This window comes from Tachypleus tridentatus, chromosome 12 (assembly GCF_004210375.1).
Source record: "Tachypleus tridentatus isolate NWPU-2018 chromosome 12, ASM421037v1, whole genome shotgun sequence".
NCBI lineage: Eukaryota > Metazoa > Arthropoda > Merostomata > Xiphosura > Limulidae > Tachypleus > Tachypleus tridentatus.
The window spans coordinates 23,688,587-23,708,920 of NC_134836.1; the positions used below are offsets into that span (position 1 = coordinate 23,688,587).

Genomic DNA, 20,334 nt, shown 5'->3' on the forward strand with positions numbered 1-20,334 from the left:
GCTTCATCGATACGTTTTGGGGCTTATAATGCTACAACTTTGGATTCAACCTCTGCTGTGGGCTTAGCGTAAAAGGCCCATTTACAAAACAACCTAATAGATATAAAACTTCTCATTGTATTGCCACTGATTGTAGAATGGAACATTTCGAACTTCATTAATAAGATCGTTTACGTAAATATTATTTGTTTGTGTCAATCGTTGAATTTTTATCACCAGTTGCAATTTCCGCCACACATACTTATAAAAACACCAGGTGTTAAACTAGGGTAAAATGGTGAAGAAACGAGTTCCGTCTCTTGAAGTTCAAGCCACTAGTCCTTTTCTTCTCTTCTGATTCGAGTGTCAAGCTGGATCACAAAAAGGAGTTAAACTTCTTTAATCCTAACTTATCCTGTGGACAATACACACACTGTAAATATTCTGTACTTGAAACAGAAAAAAACAACCAACTCGGATAATAATGGAAGGCTTCAAATCTGGGTCATGAAAAAAAGAGTATTGCATTCTATGATCTGAATTGAAAACTACGGTTTGCGAAGAAAGGCGCAATCCGTTAAGAAAATCGTATGAGAAGGCTCTAGTTATAGATTATGTTTGTATAAACTGTTTGCACAATGCTGCCGATTCTACCATTCTGCCCATTTTAAATTGGCGCTAACGGGAAGGAACGTTGCGAATAGCACCCAGTCTTGTCTGACCAAATAGTGAAATTTACCGTCACTTTTATAGTTTGTTCAAGGCCCTAAATTATGGAGCGTGTTTTAGAGACAAGGGGCAAGAATTTCAACTCACGAATTCAGGCATGCTTATCACTATATTATAACAGGGAACGAAAATAACATGAAAAACAATAGAAGGGAAGGCTGGAGTTACGATTTATAAAGATATGAAAGAACAAAGAAAGCCATAATGAACGCTTTTTTTTACATAACCTAAGAAGAGAATTCAAAGAAATAGAACTATAATTGGTGTATCTACAAAAAAGAAAGAAAAGACGAAGAAAACCAAATGAAAAGTTCGAAATATAAACAATGAAGAGAAACAAAATTAATCGAATAACAGTAATGAAAATGTAAGTTCAAATTACAAAAAATAATCAAAAGACGAAGAAAACCGCAATAAACGAGAGATAAGTTGAATTTATGAATAAAAGGAATATGTATAAGAGATGTGCATTTCTATAAATAGCAAGACACATTAAGTTATTGTTAGTCAAACATTTCGTGATCTCTTATGACACTACTGAGAACTGCTATAGTTTTACATCATGTGCTATCTTTTAGTTAAAGAATTATTGATATTATTTTTAACTTTACTTCAATTATCGTCGACGAACTTAATCTCTGTTGTTGTTATTTTTAGGAAACACTTCTGCATGGCTAACATCGAACCAGAAACATGTAGCCTGCTTTATCATAAAACCTAACATATTGCGTCAGTGGACTTTACATTTTAATTTTGTTTATTGTAAAATATATAAACGTCTACGAACGTAAGATGCATATAAAGTTTACTGCTTTTAACACAAACATTTTCAGGCATTTGTTTTCATATTCAGTTCCGTATTTATTATTCTTAGGTAATCCTGTTTTACAGAAACTTTTCCATCAGCATATCAAACTTAAGCAACGTTATCTTATGGTAAGAAATTTCTCTTGTCATAAAAAATACAGTTAAAAATGCTTTTCTCAGCAAAGATATGTGTTATCTTTCAGATTTTTTAATATTAGGTCTAGAAAAAAAAGTGACGTCGTGTTTATTTGTGTAGCCACTTCAGAAACTTTTTGTGTGTTTTTTTCTATCTGCTGAGCCCATCGAGGGGAATCGAACCACAGATTTTAGTGTTGTAAATTCTTAGACTTGCCGCTGTACTAGCGGGGAGGTAGTTTAGAAAATGAACAATATGGTAAATTGATTCCATACAGCATGACTGAAAAAAATATTAAGTAACTAATTAATAAACAAATTCAGAATATGTCTTATCATAATCTTGGTTGTTCTTGAGAATTCGGTAAGTTAAAGAATAAAGTTTTTCACAGTACATATAATTATACTTTTGGGTTGATATTGGGTGGGCGAATGCCTCTCCTTTCCTCTATGACACCGCCACCTAGTATGTGGTAAGATGAACGTCAGTATTAAATATATATATATATATATTCATTTATGTTTTAGGGGAAAGCTACACAATGGGCTTTATTCATTCTGGATACCGCGAGGAATCAAACCTCAAATTTTAGCGTTGCAAGTCTGTAAACATACCGCTAGACCATCGAGGAACTACTTTCAATGAAAAACTAAAGTCCGTTAGCCTAAATTAGCCATATAATTTATTTGTATGTAATTTTTAAATATAAAATTAATAGAACCGCCATTTTGAGCTCAAAAGGAAGTCACAGTTGAAAAATGTTGGCAGTAATGTAATTTAAGAACACACAGCTGAACTACTGTTAAAATATATACCTATAATAACTGGAAGATACCTCCTAATGGCTCAACGGGAAGTCTGAAAACGTATTACGCTAAAAACCGAGTTTTGATACCTGTGATTGACAAAAGCAAACCAAAGCTGAAAGGTAAAAAAAAAAAAAAAACGAAGATAAAGGTCCAGGAATGAATGAAAACAATAACAGTCACAAAAAAAAAAAAAAGTGCAATAATAGTCGTTTCAAAAATTGATAAATGTTAAAAGTTATAATAACGATAACCCCCCCCCTCCAGCTAGAACAGCTATCGTTCTGGTATTCTAAACGGAAGGCCTGCGCGAAAGAATGACATGCTTTGGATGTGACTTCATTAGACAGATATTTTTGCAATAGTAATTATGCTGTAGGATTTTGTCAAGATGCACTGTCGACAGATGTGTTACGGCTGGACGTTGCGGCATTAACTGTAATGGCATGGTGAAGCTTGAAATTCGTTTTAATATAATACGCTGAGCCTCTATATATATATATATATATATATTTAAATATCTTTCAATCTGATCATACTACTAACTTAGAGTGAAGCAGGAACCAAACTGATACCGGTAATGACTTTATCTAATTTAATGTACTTTTTTTATATTTTCATAATATAGTGTTTTATTTTTGTACATTTTTTTGCAAATATTAGTTTCGTTTTAAAAAAACACACGTAATACTCATAATAGTTTCTCAATTCGTGTAACTGTTTTTCTATTACATTGTGTCTTATCAACGTTTGAATGTTTATCTTGACTGTGGTTAGTGTACCGAAAAAAGTGGATTCAAGTATTCATAAATCGATCGGATCTTCTTGATGTAGAATCGAATATTACTTCGCTCTTTGGGATCGTGGATACGTTATAAGAACGCTTCTTTACAGTTAAGTATAAAATTACACAATAGACTATCTATGCTGTGCCAGCCACGGGTCTCTAGTGGTCTACAGACTTATTACTCAAATCTTATAAAAGTGACAGTCAGATCCGATTATTCGATTATTTGTTTGTTTGTTTCTGAATTTCGGGCAGAGCTACACGAGGGCTATCTGCGCTAGCCATCCCTAATTTACCCGTGTAAGACTAGAGGGAAAGCAGCTAGTCATCACCACCTACAGCTAACTCTTATGCTACTCTTTCACCAACGAATAGTAGGATTGACCGTAACATTGTAACGCCCCCACGGCTAAAAGGGCGAGAATATTTGGTGTGACGGGGATTTGAACTCGCGACCCTCAGATTACGAGTCGAGTGCCTTAACCACCGGGCCATGCCGGGCCTCTAACGTTATAAGCCCAATAACTTACCGCTCAGACACTGGGGGAAGATTGCTGAAAGGTAAAACGCAAAAGTACTCCAGATAATTGAAATAAAACCATAATATTTACAAAAACAATAAATCAAAAAGAAATATAACTTAACCGACGTGAAACTAAGTATATAATTTGAAAACATTAACGTAAATAAGAATGTTATATTCAAACTTAGATTAAAATTATTTACAAAATCAACTGTAAAGTTAACATTAATAGCATCTACAAAACTACATAGCAAATATATTTCAATGTGCATTAGTCGCAGATTAGAGACACTTGCTTCATCATATTCTGTGATATGTGTACCCTCGCTTAGAGATCCCTTGGCTTAGTTGTGATTTTTAAGTAATCAAACAATTAGATAATGCATCACATAAATAATTTCCCCTAATGGAACAATCTGATACTGTTGTGGTGGAACGATCTAAAGAAGTTGGGTTTAGTACTATCTGTTGAATGAACAACATTAAGTACCATGTGTTGTTTATCTCCACTAATTTGACTGCTGGTTCACAGCTCACGTGATTACCAATGATGGTTCTTGGAAGAACATCACGACTATTATTTCTCTATGTTGTACATTTATTGGTTCGTCGCTTTTGTTCATCTTGTTAAGACGTAAAAAGAAAATAGCTTTGATAATAATTGTTTGTTTGTTTTCTAAATTTCGCGCATAGCCACACGACGGCTATCTCCGCTAGCCGTCCATACTTTAGCAGTATAATAGTAGAGGTGAGTCAGCTAGTCTTCATCACCCACCGTCAACTCTTGGGTTGTTATTTCACCAGCGAATAGTGGAATTGACCGTTATATTATAACATTCCCCCGGCTGAAAGGGTGAGTATATTTGGTGTGACGGGGATTCGAACCCTCGACCCTGAGATTACTGTTCGAGCGCCCTAACCACCTGATCATGCCTGGACATAATAGTTTTGTATTCCACAGACATCTTGTTTTCTGAAATTAGTTCCGTCCATCACGATATGCTTTATAATTCAGGTAACTGGTACTTTCTTGGTCAGAGAAAACTAAAACCTGGCTTTGTCCAACGAAAGTTTTTTGCTGTGCTGTTATTAGCAACAGATGACAACACGACAGAAACGAAACGACATTTATGTGGAACCGAAGGTTTTTTTTTATTTTGTTTGGCCAAGCTTATGTTATTTATTTCTGCATTTTTAAACCTTAGAGTGTTTTCTAACATCTGGAGCTAACATTACTTTTAGCTCTCTCGATCTGTATTCGCTCTATCTATTAAACATTACAATAGACGATTGTTTGTTTTCTTATAACAAAGCCACATCGGGTTATCTGCTGAGTCCACCAATGGTAATCGAACCCCTGATTTTAGCGTTGTAAATCTACAGACTTACCCTTGTACCAGCGGGCCATTACAATAGAACAACTGATGTTGCTTGACGAACGTTACAAGCTACATTAATTAATTGTTTAAAATAAATGAAATGGATTTTTTTATTTCATGATGATCAAATCTCCTTTATTATTTTGCCATAACATATTCGAATTGGGGCTATATTAAAAATTAACAGTTTCTAATATATACATTTGTGAACTAAAAACATTTGTCGTTACCGTTCAGATACGTTATACATTAGGTTTAGAGACTTCACTTTGCTGATATGTTTATCCACTTGGAGAGATTTAAAACACGTGGTTGTAACAAAAAAATGAAGCTAATACGACACTCTGGTGATAGATTTCTAAATATTCTAAAAATATTTAAGAACTATTTTAAATAAAATCCACTGAAATAGGACAAATAAAAGCTAGAGAAAAAGGGTTGCTCGGGTTGACAGAATGCTGAGCATAACCAACTCCAAAGGAACTTCAGTTTGGAACAAGGAAAAAAATACAGTTTTGTTTAATGGGAAAACTTGACAGTATTTACTAAGGGGATTTCACATCCGTCATCACACAAAAACTGTTCCACTTCGCTTTCATTTTCATTAACAGTCACGTGCCATATATTGAAAATTTAACTACTGTAAAAAAGTGAGATTTGACACAGAATTATTTCACCTAAAGGAATAACATACTGAATATGATATCAGATTACATCCATTCAAGCCACAGTTTAAAACATTCATTGTATTTAGTTACAAAATATTTTGTTGGTGCTTTTTGTGTATTTTTCCTATTATACAAAACGTATTAGTGCAGCACCGAATGTTTTAGTCCAGAAATAATAAATCACTTTGAAACAGAACATAGCAATAATAAAGCTATAATAATATTAGTTATAATAAACAGATTTAAAATTGAAAATAAATTTGTAACTCTAGCTTTTTTTTTTAGTATACGACATAACTTACCCGACTTTCCTACTCCTGCTAAGCCCAGCACCATAACCTTCACAGGTCTTGGACGGACGTATTGTGACAGCCTACCAAACACTGATTTGTTGCCTGAATACCGAGGAGGGAAGACAAGTGATGAAGAGGAGTCTTCACTAACGCTATCATGTAGAACTTGATGATGCATCTTTGATGAGGATTATACTTCACAAATTGGTTTTGTTAAATACGTAGCAGGGATAATAAACACATTTTAACTAAAAATAGAAAAACAAAGCTAAAATTCAATGAAATGATTGAATTCAACGACGTTTATATAACTTCTATTATTTTAATTAGATGTAAATAAATAATACTTGTACTTGAATTGAACTAATGTTTTCGAAAGTAAAGAAGTATTCAATGATTCTAGTTTTAAGTTAAATAACTTACAGCATGACAACGTCACTGAACGTTTCATACTTGTCAAGCACGTTGTCAAAATAACGGGCTTGTTCTTCTTAATACTATATTTAGTAATGGTATCAGCAAGGATTCTCCAACGGAAGGTGTCTGTGCTTTATTGGCGATAAATTAAAAAATCAACAAACAGCACTCGCTCCACCTGTTTTTAGAATAATATATATATATATATTTTTTTCGTATCTCTTTCAATACCGTTAGTCTCACATTTCACTCCTACGACAATTAACTTTGCGTTTAACTTTAGCCGAATTCCTTCTCTTAACTTCACTTCTCATCCACTCTGTTTTTATACACCTGACTCCTTTTGAGGCTCATCTCACATTATTTATATATTTAATGCTTAATCATCTGCTCGCTATATCTTCAACATCAATAAATTTCACGCGACGTTCGATAACGTTCGACATCAATGAGTTACTAATACAACATACGACTCTTACTGAGTTACGTAACTAAACTTGTCATAACATTTACTTTAAAATACTTGCCTCTAACTCTCTCTATGGATCAGTATAACACCACTGTTTTTTATACAGGCAGACGAATTTCGTAGTTGTAATTCAATATTTATCTGGGGTCTACGCAGAACCCATACTATCATTGAACATCACTATACATGCAGTTCACCCTGTAGCATATGAAACAAATGTCTAAATGTTTATTTCACCAAGTAAGCTGTTTCAGATGATAATTCATTAAAGTAGTACAGTATCATCTCGTCTGTTTATAACATCATTTTGGTAAGCATGCATGTGCATCTCATTCCACAGTAACAGTTCTCTGTGATAATTGATTATGGTGGCATATTTTATAGAAACCTTGCTTATTGGATTTTCAATCCATAGCTTACTATTAGCATACATTTGTGATGGAGTCTGGTCAGATCCAAGGTAGTCCACAGTGTACGCTTTCAGTTTTCTTTGAGTTGAATTTTGTAGTGTTATGGTAATCTCATCATGTATTAGTGGATAACGAATTGAATATTGGAGTATAATAAAACGTTGGCATTTTTTTGAAACTGTTTGTATACGGAATGGTTTAACACTATTCACTTGTATACTGGTTAACAATGTAATTTTGTAATTTCTTGATTTATCAACATATTTCCTCTAGAATACATGCATTATTATGCTATTCACATTGCACGTTAACTTTAATAAAAGCTGTAATGCAATTTTTGTTTGAAATTTCAATCCAGAACTCACTATAATGGTAATTTGGTGTTGGTGAGGGTTAAACACTGTCTCTGTGAACAATACTCCCAAACAGTTGCTATTCTTGAAACTATCGTATTCAGTTTGATTTATAATGACACACCAGCGCTTTACTAAACAATGGGGAAAAGCAATGATTCATTTTCCCATGGAAATTATGTTGTGTGGTATTGTGTCTGGTTGCTTACGTGATTGTAATGTGATTTAAAACCTCGTTTCTTTCTATGCAACTGTTAAACTACACAAATTTTAAACTGCAGACATACCGATAAATATAGTATTTGTAGTCTTTGTATTATCTGCTTGGTTTTATTTTACATGGAATATGTAGAGTCAAATGAATTTCCTATAAAACCTACTTTAACCTAAAACACAAATGGGAATACAAGAACAGTATATGGCCTAAAAAACTATTACTTATAATATTAGAAGCACATATTTGCCTGAATGTCAACAACTTGAACATTACTGCTGTTTACAAACAAATTTTTCTGTTGAATAAAAACAAATGTGTGACAAGTTATTCAATGAATCAATAATAATCTACAAAATAACTTGTAGAATTAACCTAAGATATTCGATACTTCTATAGAACAAACTAACAAAATACTTAAAGTCAATTATCTTTTCAGAAAGTGTCTTAAATTGCCATATGAAATATCACGCATTAACCAGTTAAACAGTTTACTGAAAATAACTTTGTGCCCTTTGATAACGTTAAAAAATACGGTTTCAATGCTATATGAGGATTTCGGTAAAAAGTAATAATTGATAATTTGATTTCAGTTGTATCTTTAAGTACTTCATATTACTTCAAGACTACTGTGGGCTTAACAGCAGAGTTGTTTCCCGTTTAGTACGTGAGGTTTGAGAATTTTGTATTTAGTTGGTTGCGCGTCTCTAAGTTCTATTATTATTTTGTTCTTAGAGATAAGTCATACTGAGTAGAAAAGACGTAAGTTACCTGGAAGTATTTGGTGAAACATGATGAAAAGGTATAGCAATAAAAAATATTAAATTCGAAACCGTGATAACAATAATGATAAATTATATCAAAAGAGAAATTAAAAAGAAGCTGATACCGGTATGCCACGTGCATGATTTTCAACTTGTTTCTACCGTTCATAGAACACTTTCTCGTGATACATGATTTGCCACGCGTTTACGTAAAGCTTAAATCCGAGCGAAAGCACATAAACATCTATCTTTAAGGATGTAAGCATCTACATTAAATATATATTTCTTTCTGATCTTATTTCTAGTAACAAATGAGTAAATGGAAGACTGATTAATTTGTATGGTAAAAGACAGCAAAATAAGTTCAACAAGCCAATTTATGATGTATCGATAAAGAGGAAAAATGTGCTAATTAAGCTGGGTATGCCTGATGTATCTAATTTTATGGTCTAGATCTCACTTAAAAGAATAAGTTGGGAAAATCGTAAGTACTGAGGAAATATTTGTCAATCGAAAAGAGCGTATGTTTCTTTCCATATTCAGATACCTATTTGATAATTATTTATATAAATGAGAAGAAAATACGAAAGTGATAAAATAATGAAATTAGACCTTTGGATGTAAATCACCCTTGAATGTTATGGAAGTGATTTATATCCTTGGCAACCTTTTCACCAAACATTATATTATGGACCCAGTAACAAGGCTATTTAAATGGGTGTGTACAAAATGTAACTAGAATGAATGGACTACAGATAAGAATCAAATACCATTCTACTGTTTTATCCTTCAAATATCTAGCTTTCGACTTGTCAACACACGAAAAATGGTCCACTTTTCTTTTATTTTTATTAACTTAATGTCTGTAAAAAAGCAACATGTTTGAACCTATGGACTTATTTCGCCTAAAGGAACAAAATAGTGAAACTGATATCAATCGGATCTCGATTCGATCTACACCTTAAAATCCTCATTGTATTTAGTCCTAAGATACTTTATCGGAGATTTTCTCTGTATTTTTCTTGATAGACCAGTTGTAGGTTTGTCAACACTTCAGATATTCAATTGTAGGCTTATTGACATCTCAAAGATCTAGCTGTGGGCTTATAAACGTTTCGAATATTCAGTAATAGTATTTTCAGCACTGCAACTGTAATGTTGTAAACCTGTTAGATGTTCAGATATTCAGTTGTAAGTTTATCAATAATTCAAATGTCTATTTCTAGGGTTACCAACATATCCGATAACAAGATGTAGGATTATCAACACTTTAGTTATCAACTTAAAGCCTTCTTTAGGTAATAAAAAACATTTTAAACGTTTTTTGACGTTAATTCTAGATCTATAGCTTTTCACATTTATTTTCCACTATAAAATGGTTTGTTATCAACATGGAAACTTCTTTCTCTTTACTTATGTTAAATCACAAGATTAAAGACAACAATTCTTCTTATTTTCTTCTAAGGTATGAATAAATATCTACTGGTAACTAGTTAACCTTCCAGAAATCACTGAGGTTCTGTTAATTAAACATATATGGAGTGTACTTGGTACAAAATCAGTCACCACTAACGAGGAATAGGGAAGTTACTGTGGTTTTACTGTTAGTTGTTCTGTACAATTTTCTTAGTTGTGTTTTTGTATTTATGAAATTGGCATTAAATTTAATGACCCTATGTAATAAGGCTGAAGCTACTTTATAGCGAAGATTGTTTGTTTGTTTGTTTTGGAATTTCGCGCAAAGCTACAGGAGAGCTATCTGCGCTAGCCGTCCCTAATTTTGTAGTGTAAAACGATAGGGAAGGCAGCTAGTCATCACAACCCACCGCCAACTCTTGGGCTACTCTTTTACCAACCAATAGTGGGGTTGACTGTCACATTATAACGCCCCCACAGCTGAAATGGCAAGCATGTTTGTTGTGACGGAGATTCAAACCCGCACCTTTAGATTACGAGTCGAACGCCTTAACCTACCTGGCCATGCTTGGCCTAAGGACGAAGAAATTTTATATGAACAACCAGATACCTCATAAGTGTAGGCTTGGTATTGTATAAATCACTACTGAGATAATATTGTGCAGCCATACAGATTTCTATTTTTATAACTTTTGTTATAAGCTATATTTTAAGTATTACAATTTAAACTTAAGCTGCGGGTTTTAATGGCAATTTTGTGATCAAATAATAAGACAGACCTAGAACAATTATCAGAAAGTTCAAAGAATGTGGCATGGAACTTTCTAATATATTACTTTGGTTTGTTTGTTTTGAATTTCGCGCAAAGCTACACGAGAGCTATCAGCGCTAGCTATCAAAAATTTAGCAGTGAAAGACTAGAGGGAAGGTAGTTAGTCATCAAAATCTACCACCAACTCTCGAGCTACCCTTTTACCAACAAACAGAAGGATTGGTCATCAACATTATAACGCATCCACGGCTGAAAGGGTGAGCACGTTTGATAGGACGGGTTTCAAGCCCACAACCCTCAGATTGCGATTCAAGTGCCCTAATCACCTATTATATTAGATAGTAGACTACATCCATACAAGATACTTAAGAAAGTGTAGTTTTGTTGTTGTTTTTTAAGATAGAGGGTGAACCAGTCAGTGTCTTAGCTGTCGTGATTACCTTGTACAAGGAAGTTGATTTGTTTTATGTTAGTGAATGCCACTTATAAAGTAGGTCTAAAGCAAGTTAAGGCAGAGTAAAACTGTTCAAATTTATAGAAACGTTAGAGGAGGATTTATTATCTAAACTCACATCGACTACACATTGAATTACTGAATTGTTTTCATTAGATATATTAAAATACCAATCATCGAAATTCCTACGGTATTACACCTTATTACTTTTCGGAACGGCAACTTTTTAGTGTACTGAATGTACGTTTTTATCCTCACAAACACATGAAAGTTGCTGTTATACCTTAATTACCAGTACGTATCTTGTGACGACAAATCAGGCTGTTTAAAACATATTTTTTTTATCTCCATGAAAATCTCAGTATACAGACAATGTCTCACCGAACAAATTCTCGCTAGGTTTTGAAAAAAAGAACAATGTCTCACCCAAATATTTTTTTTTATTTTGGCTACCTTTTTATTTATTTTTTATTAATTTTAGGACATCTTAAAAGTTTGTTTATTTCAAAGTCAGAACTTAGTTACGTCAGGAAAATTACTTCAAAAGAATGTTTATTTCCAAGTGAGAATGTAATTAGGTTGGTAATTTAGTAATGATATCTTGCATTTTTAAGATGAGAAATATGACTTTGTTGCAAAAAATTGGCACTTTTTTTTTGCTTAAAACTGGCACCCACAAGAAAGAAATGGTTCTATTTAAATAAAACAATTATCAAACACATTTTTCAGTCGAATTCAAGATATTAAAATTTTGCAAAAAAATGATTGGGAAATACAAAAGTAATACTTATACGTAAAAAATAAATTTTTGTCAGAATACAAAACACAGAACATGACGATTAAATTCATGTAAAGAAAGACTTAGAGCAAGATTGAAACATCGTTTAAAAACTTCTTTAATATTTATAAATATTAGAGATTTTTTTGTGGTTGACTTTATTTGACTACCGCATTTAAGTCTTATAGTTATAACTTTTCACTAAGTATGCAACTTATGCTTTATCAAAGTAAAGCCGAGTTTTTGCAAAACTCTGAATTTACGAATAGGAATGTAACACCAAAAGTTAGTTTGTTTTAAAGCAAGAGTCGGAAATCCAAGAGGTGAGACATTGTCCTGGATCCGAAAACCTCCTTTACTGGTCACGTCTATAGCAATCGCAAATTAATCCGTTAACTGTTTAACTTGTGGTACTAAGCAGTAATCTGTAACTAATACGATTCGTTAATTTTTAATACAGGTGAGAAAACCTGTTTCACGACCAGCTGTGAACTGTAATTTCGATGTACGTTTCGTCTCAATTTAGCTAAATTTGATGTTAAGGAATGGAACTAAAATTAACATTGATGGTTCAACTTTGTTTCGAGTAATTTTTTTTAGATTTTTTCAATACTTTGACGTTAAACGCCAAAAGTTAGTAAAACAGTGAATACAAGAGGCCTAACATTGGTGTCAAATTTGTGGCAAGACTGTAGTTATTTTCGTGCCTCTCAGTTAGTTTCTTACGTATTTTACCTGAGCATCCTGGGCAATGACTCTTGGCAAAAAGGGATATATTCTTTTAAAACAAGAGTGTTCAAACTTCTGTTGTATATCTATAAGTTATTTGTATGTTTGTATTCATTGCATGTTCTAAAAATAAGCAAGTTAACAGACTAACCCGGATTATTTTCTTAGGGTTCTGTTTGTTGTTCTTTTTTTATAGCAAAGACACATCGGGCTATCTATTACGTCTACCGAGGGGAATCGAACCCCTTGGGGACAGCAGTAAGTCTTTGGATTTACAACGCTAAAATATGCAAGGGGTGCTCTCAGAATCGAACTTTATATATAAATCAAATACAATCTAATATTATTTATTAAGTACAATTTCAGAAATGGACAAACACAAACGATGGGTAGCTAATATATAAAACATTAATGCTTATATTTTAAAAAAAAATATCATGTAATAGTCACGGAAGTTTCGTTGAATGGTTGTGCAAATATTTACGTATTTTTAAACTTGGATGTTTTTGCATGTTTTTTTTTTTCCAGAAAATAACCGCATTTCTCCTCTGAAATAATCGAATATACTCGTAGTTTATTTATTTATTTGTTATTGCTCCAAGCAATCTCTTCCACTACAATAAAGCTGCTAACGCGATGGGAAGAAAACGCTAATTTCAGAATGCTGAGTAAATTACGCTTAATGGACACGCCCACATCGAGTCTGATGAAGTCGACCATTCAAATTGCTTTTAAACTAAACAAGGTCCAGTGATGAACAAAGCCTTGTATTAAAGAGAGCTTGGTCGCTCATAAGCAAAAACCACGAATTAAAGAAGTCAGGTCAGCATATAAATTGCTGCTTATGTGAAAGCTGTTGTTCATAACAATACAAGCAAAAACTTGCGCTCGTAAGTTTGGAATACGCCAAACGTTTCCTTACTCCCACCTTCTTCGATGAGTAATACCTAAGTTGAGACATGTGTTAGCCCTTGTTATAATCGCTTTTAAGGCCCTTTCACAACGTCTACCAGCTTGTTATTAAACAAATGATGCATAGGATTTTTAAATTAAGCAAAATGTAAATGTTGCTGATTAATACAGTTTATTTTTAGGAAGTTGATTTTTTCATATTAAAAAGTTACATCTTTTTGAAGACAACTGAACCATAAGTGTTGCAATACAATAATATCTTAAACGATGCTGAACAGAAAAAAAAAGATTTTAAAAACAGTTTTATGGCACCACTACTACAATGACTTCTAATTTTGGATTTATATGTACAAAATATCTTATATAACATTAGTAGTTAAACTGTGTCTCATTTCAGATTTATATATGCAAAATGTTTTGTAATACTGCATGATATGTTTCCACTTTTTGGTTCTTGTAAACAAAATTTTCGTAACACCGCTAGTTAAAGCTGTTTCTTATTAGACATGCTATAAAAGTTACTTCTGATTTAGAACTCGTACGTAGGAAGTTTTGTATATGAATAGAGAAAAGGGTTTATTTTAGATTTCGCGGAAATTACACGAGGGCTATCCGTGCTATGCTAACCGTCCCTAACTTAGGGGCCGGGCATGGCCAGGTGGTTAAGGAACTCGACTCGTAATCTGAGGGTCGCGGATTCGAATCCCCGTCGCACCAAACGTGTGTAGCCTTTCAGCCGTGGAGGCGTTATAATGTGACGGTCAATCCCACTATTCGTTGGTAAAGGAGTAGCCCAAGAGTTGGTGGTGAATAGTGATTACTAGCTGTCTTCCCTTCAGTCTTACACTACTAAAGTAGGGACGGCTAACGCAGATAACCCTCGTGTAGCTTTGTGGGAAATTCAAAACAAACCCTAACTCAGCAGTGAAAGACTAGAGGGATGGTATTTAGTCATCAATTTCCAGCGTCATTTCATAGACTACTGTTTCATCAACGGATAGTGGGATAGATCGTTTCACCATAACGCTCTCACGGCTGAAAGGGTGAGCATAATTGGTGGAACGGGGATTCGAACTCCCAGCCACAGATTGCGAGTCTACTGCCCTAACCATCTGACTGTGTCAGACCTGGTTAGGAGAGAAAGAAACACTTGCTAGTATTTCAAAGCTTTAAAGTATAAAAAACAACTGAATATCCCATTTTGATGTGACATCCCAAATTACGGAAAAAGTCTATGAAATTTAATTTATTTTAGTCCTGTAACAAGTTCATACTTCCTCTTCTACAAACCGCCAGATGACACTACTGTTGTAAATTTTCTTCTATACATTTAATAATTATTATTTACAAAGATGTCGTTCAGATATTTTAATTTGTATACACTATCATTTTTTATATAAATAAAGGAACTGTTGCTGATTTTGTTTAATTTACAAGGAGATAATGGAAGCAGTGTAACAAACATGTACACAAACTCGTGACTTATAACTCTGAAGAGAAACCACTAGAGTTGTAATAACGTTTATGAATAGGGTAAAAACTTTAAACACGTCATTGAAAGTACGTCTGAATTGTAAAGAAAAAAAGTTAAAGATGGAGTCAGAAATAAATAGAATACCAACAGCAAAAACAAGCCGACTTGTGTGTACACATAAATTACATTAGTCCCCACTAAACACTAAAGATAATTAGCGTATTTCTAACTGAATAACCTACAGAGACTGTGATGAAACCACCGTAAAGCATTTCTACTGTATGACTAATAGTAGTTATAAATAGTTCTAGCATGACGAGAAGCTTGCTGAAACGGTATATAGAAAGTAGATATAATGCAATAAGAACACAACCAGATCACAAGTTTTACACGTACACAGAGTATAATGCAATAAGAACACAACCAGATCACAAGTTTTACACGTACACAGAGTATAATGTAATAAGAACACAACCAGATCACAAGTTTTACACGTACACAGAGTATAATGTAATAAGAACACAACCAGATCACAAGTTTTACACGTACACAGAGTATAATGTAATAAGAATGCAACCAGATCACAAGTTTTACACGTACACAGAGTATAATGTAATAAGAATACAACCAGATCACAAGTTTTACACGTACACAGAGTATAATGTAATAAGAATGCAACCAGATCACAAGTTTGACACGTACACAGAGTATAATGTAATAAGAACACAACCAGATCACAAGTTTTACACATACACAGAGTATAATGTAATAAGAACACAACCAGATCACAAGTTTTTCACGTACACAGAGTATAATGTAATAAGAATGCAACCAGATCACAAGTTTTACACATACACAGAGTATAATGTAATAAGAGTACAACCAGATCACAAGTTTTACACGTACACAGAGTATAATGTAATAAGAACACAACCAGATCACAAGTTTTACACGTACACAGAGTATAATGTAATAAGAATGCAACGAGATCACAAGTTTTACACGTACACAGAGTATAATGTAATAAGAACACAACCAGATCACAAGTTTTACACATACACAGAGCATAAGGTAATAAGAGTACAACCAGATCACAAGTTTTTCACGTACACAGAGTATAATGTAATAAGAATGCAACGAGATCACAAGTTTTACACGTACACAGAGTATAATGTAATAAGAACACAACCAGATCACAAGTTTTACACATACACAGAGCATAAGGTAATAAGAGTACAACCAGATCACAAGTTTTTCACGTACACAGAGTATAATGTAATAAGAACACAACCAGATCACAAGTTTTACACATACACAGAGTATAAGGTAATAAGAGTACAACCAAATCACAAGTTTTTCACGTACACAGAGTATAATGTAATAAGAATGCAACCAGATCACAAGTTTGACACGTACACAGAGTATAATGTAATAAGAATGCAACCAGATCACAAGTTTTACACATACACAGAGTATAAGGTAATAAGAGTACAACCAGATCACAAGTTTTCACGTACACAGAGTATAATGTAATAAGAATGCAACCAGATCACAAGTTTTTCACGTACACAAAGTATAATGTAATAAGAATGCAACGAGATCACAAGTTTTACACATACACAGAGTATAAGGTAATAAGAGTACAACCAGATCACAAGTTTTTCACGTACACAGAGTATAATGTAATAAGAATGCAACCAGATCACAAGTTTGACACGTACACAGAGTATAATGTAATAAGAATGCAACCAGATCACAAGTTTTACACATACACAGAGTATAAGGTACTAAGAGTACAACCAGATCACAAGTTTTCACGTACACAGAGTATAATGTAATAAGAATGCAACCAGATCACAAGTTTGACACGTACACAGAGTATAATGTAATAAGAATGCAACGAGATCACAAGTTTTACACATACACAGAGTATAAGGTAATAAGAGTACAACCAGATCACAAGTTTTTCACGTACACAAAGTATAAGGTAATAAGAGTACAACCAGATCACAAGTTTTTCACGTACACAGAGTATAATGTAATAAGAATGCAACCAGATCACAAGTTTGACACGTACACAGAGTATAATGTAATAAGAACACAACCAGATCACAAGTTTTACACGTACACAGAGTATAATGTAATAGGAGTACAACCAGATCACAAGTTTTACACGTACACAGAGTATAATGTAATAAGAATGCAACCAGATCACAAGTTTTACACGTACACAGAGTATAAGGTAATAAGAATGCAACCAGATCACAAGTTTTACACGTACACAGAGTATAATGTAATAAGAATGCAACCAGATCACAAGTTTTACACGTACACAGAGTATAATGTAATAAGAATGCAACCAGATCACAAGTTTTACACGTACACAGAGTATAAGGTAATAAGAGTACAACCAAATCACAAGTTTTTCACGTACACAGAGTATAATGTAATAAGAATGCAACCAGATCACAAGTTTGACACGTACACAGAGTATAAGGTAATAAGAGTACAACCAGATCACAAGTTTTCACGTACACAGAGTATAATGAAATAAGAATGCAACCAGATCACAAGTTTTTCACGTACACAAAGTATAATGTAATAAGAATGCAACGAGATCACAAGTTTTACACATACACAGAGTATAAGGTAATAAGAGTACAACCAGATCACAAGTTTTTCACGTACACAGAGTATAATGTAATAAGAATGCAACCAGATCACAAGTTTGACACGTACACAGAGTATAATGTAATAAGAATGCAACCAGATCACAAGTTTTACACATACACAGAGTATAAGGTAATAAGAGTACAACCAGATCACAAGTTTTCACGTACACAGAGTATAATGTAATAAGAATGCAACCAGATCACAAGTTTGACACGTACACAGAGTATAATGTAATAAGAATGCAACGAGATCACAAGTTTTACACATACACAGAGTATAAGGTAATAAGAGTACAACCAGATCACAAGTTTTTCACGTACACAAAGTATAAGGTAATAAGAGTACAACCAGATCACAAGTTTTTCACGTACACAAAGTATAATGTAATAAGAATACAACCAGATCACAAGTTTTACACGTACACAGAGTATAATCTTATGAAAACTAACAAGAATTCAAATGGAGAGATGGTAAAACTGAAGATCTTAAGGAAAACAACCAGAATCCAGTTGTTATATGTACAAATATTAACATATTATGAAAAGCAACGAAAATTCAATATTTATAGGTACGAAAGGTACAACAAACTGATAAGTGAGAACCGAACAGAACCTAGGCTTCATATGTACACAAAGTATTCTATGAGAATTCAGGTTTATATGTAATGAATCATATTTTATTATTAGTTATTTCTAGCATAAAATGAACGAGACCAGCTGAAATCCAGACTAATTTGTTAACAGCTCTAACCATAATATAACACTTTGTTCAGCTCGATATAAATTTATTAGACGAACTCAACTAGTTGTGAATTTAATGTAATATAATAATGACTGACGACCGTTGCGTTTATTAAACCACTTTCTAGTCCTGATAAAAATAACCGCTTTCTTCTAGTGCAAATTACTCATATGGATCTATCAATAATTTGAACGAATATTTTACAACATGAAAGAAACGTATTAAAAAGAATTGTGCGAAAACATATTTCTTACCTGAGGCATATGTTGAAGTGGGTTTTCTTAGCGTTGTTCAATGCTTTTCTCTGTAGCTTTTCATATGAACATTTAGATATTTGTGCAGTTGTATATATATATATGTGGATAATCTTTTTCTTTACAATGTTTAATATCTAAATGTGTTTTCTTTAAAGTTTAGTGTCATTTGAAACTTTAAAACTGATGTAATGTCCTCAAGATTATTTCTCAGAATAACCAATTAGAAACCCCTAACAAGTTTCGAGAACGTGCCACTTTATAGCTGAGTACTGTAAGTTTTATAGACGTGTTATTGCTAATCAATTTTGTTACTGAACTAAGTTATTAATGATGATACAGTGGAATACAAAGAACAAATGTCAATAAGACAACTGTGCTGGGATAGACTGTATCGGGCATAAGACGATACTGTTCCTTAGACACTAGCTCATTCCACGCGCTCTGTCAGGCTCTATCGCTGTGTAAATCACTCTTTAGTTCCTTGAACAGGCTGTTGATCAATTTCCCTGGCATGATTTCAGCTATCATTCCGTTACTATAGCAACGTCAACGCGATGATGGATCTTTATGAAACGCTTTTCGTAACTCATACTATGTTTTGTTGTCGGTCGCGATTTTAATTCGATTTGTTTGCAGGAGGGTACCGCTTTACCTACATCTAAAGGCGAACATTATGAAAAGAAGGCTAGCGTGAAACAATTCGTGATGACAAATGACAATCTGTGCGAAACAATCTTTCTCCAAACGTTCAACCCGCAATTGGCTGGTAATTACCATAACATGTAAATATTACCTCTTCAAAATATGATTTTTCATGGAGCATTTTCAAAAATGGAAAACAGTGACACGAAAACGGTAACAAATAAAGTATTTATCTTATCATAACAATTCTTGAAAATGATTAGCCTAACATTTTCAAAACCGCTAATTTGTATACATAATATATGGTATAGATGTCGTCACTTACAAGGTAATACAATAAGAAAACTACGTGCTTGGGTTTCAATATTTTTTGCACACATTTGATTACAGAAAGAAATATGAAGTAAAATGTTTAACATTGAAAAAAAATTAAAACAAAGAAAATAATAAAAATTCGTGAGCTATGAGCAAGGTATTTATTAAATTTCTCAAGTGGGTTTGAGCCAATTCCCTAAAATAAATTCATTTATAAATATTTATGCTCATAATAAAACAGGAAAATACATACAATATATGCTATTATTATGTTTTATTAATAATCATTTATAATAACGTCTTTGCGGTGAACGTACAATACTTTTGGTTTATGCACTAGTTAAAATACCATTTTATATTTTTACTACACAAACATGAGCTGTATATACTTACTATTAGACCCCCAGTGGCTCAGCGGTATGTCTGCGGACTTACAA

The 20,334-nt window shown here is 33.2% G+C and overlaps 1 protein-coding gene across 1 annotated transcript in view; it reads right to left on the bottom strand.

Annotated features, from left to right (window-relative positions):
- The window catches only part of LOC143235202 (ras-like protein RAS2), a 37,560-nt gene extending 17,904 nt beyond the window's left edge, over positions 1-19,656 (bottom strand). The window contains exons 1-2 of the mRNA XM_076473131.1: positions 18,938-19,656; positions 6,117-6,355 (exon numbers count right to left, since the gene is read on the bottom strand). Coding sequence (XP_076329246.1) covers positions 6,117-6,285 — 169 coding nt within the window. The 5' untranslated portion in view covers positions 6,286-6,355; positions 18,938-19,656. The remainder of the gene's footprint in view (positions 1-6,116; positions 6,356-18,937) is intronic.
- Between the last annotated feature and the right edge of the window lie 678 nt (positions 19,657-20,334).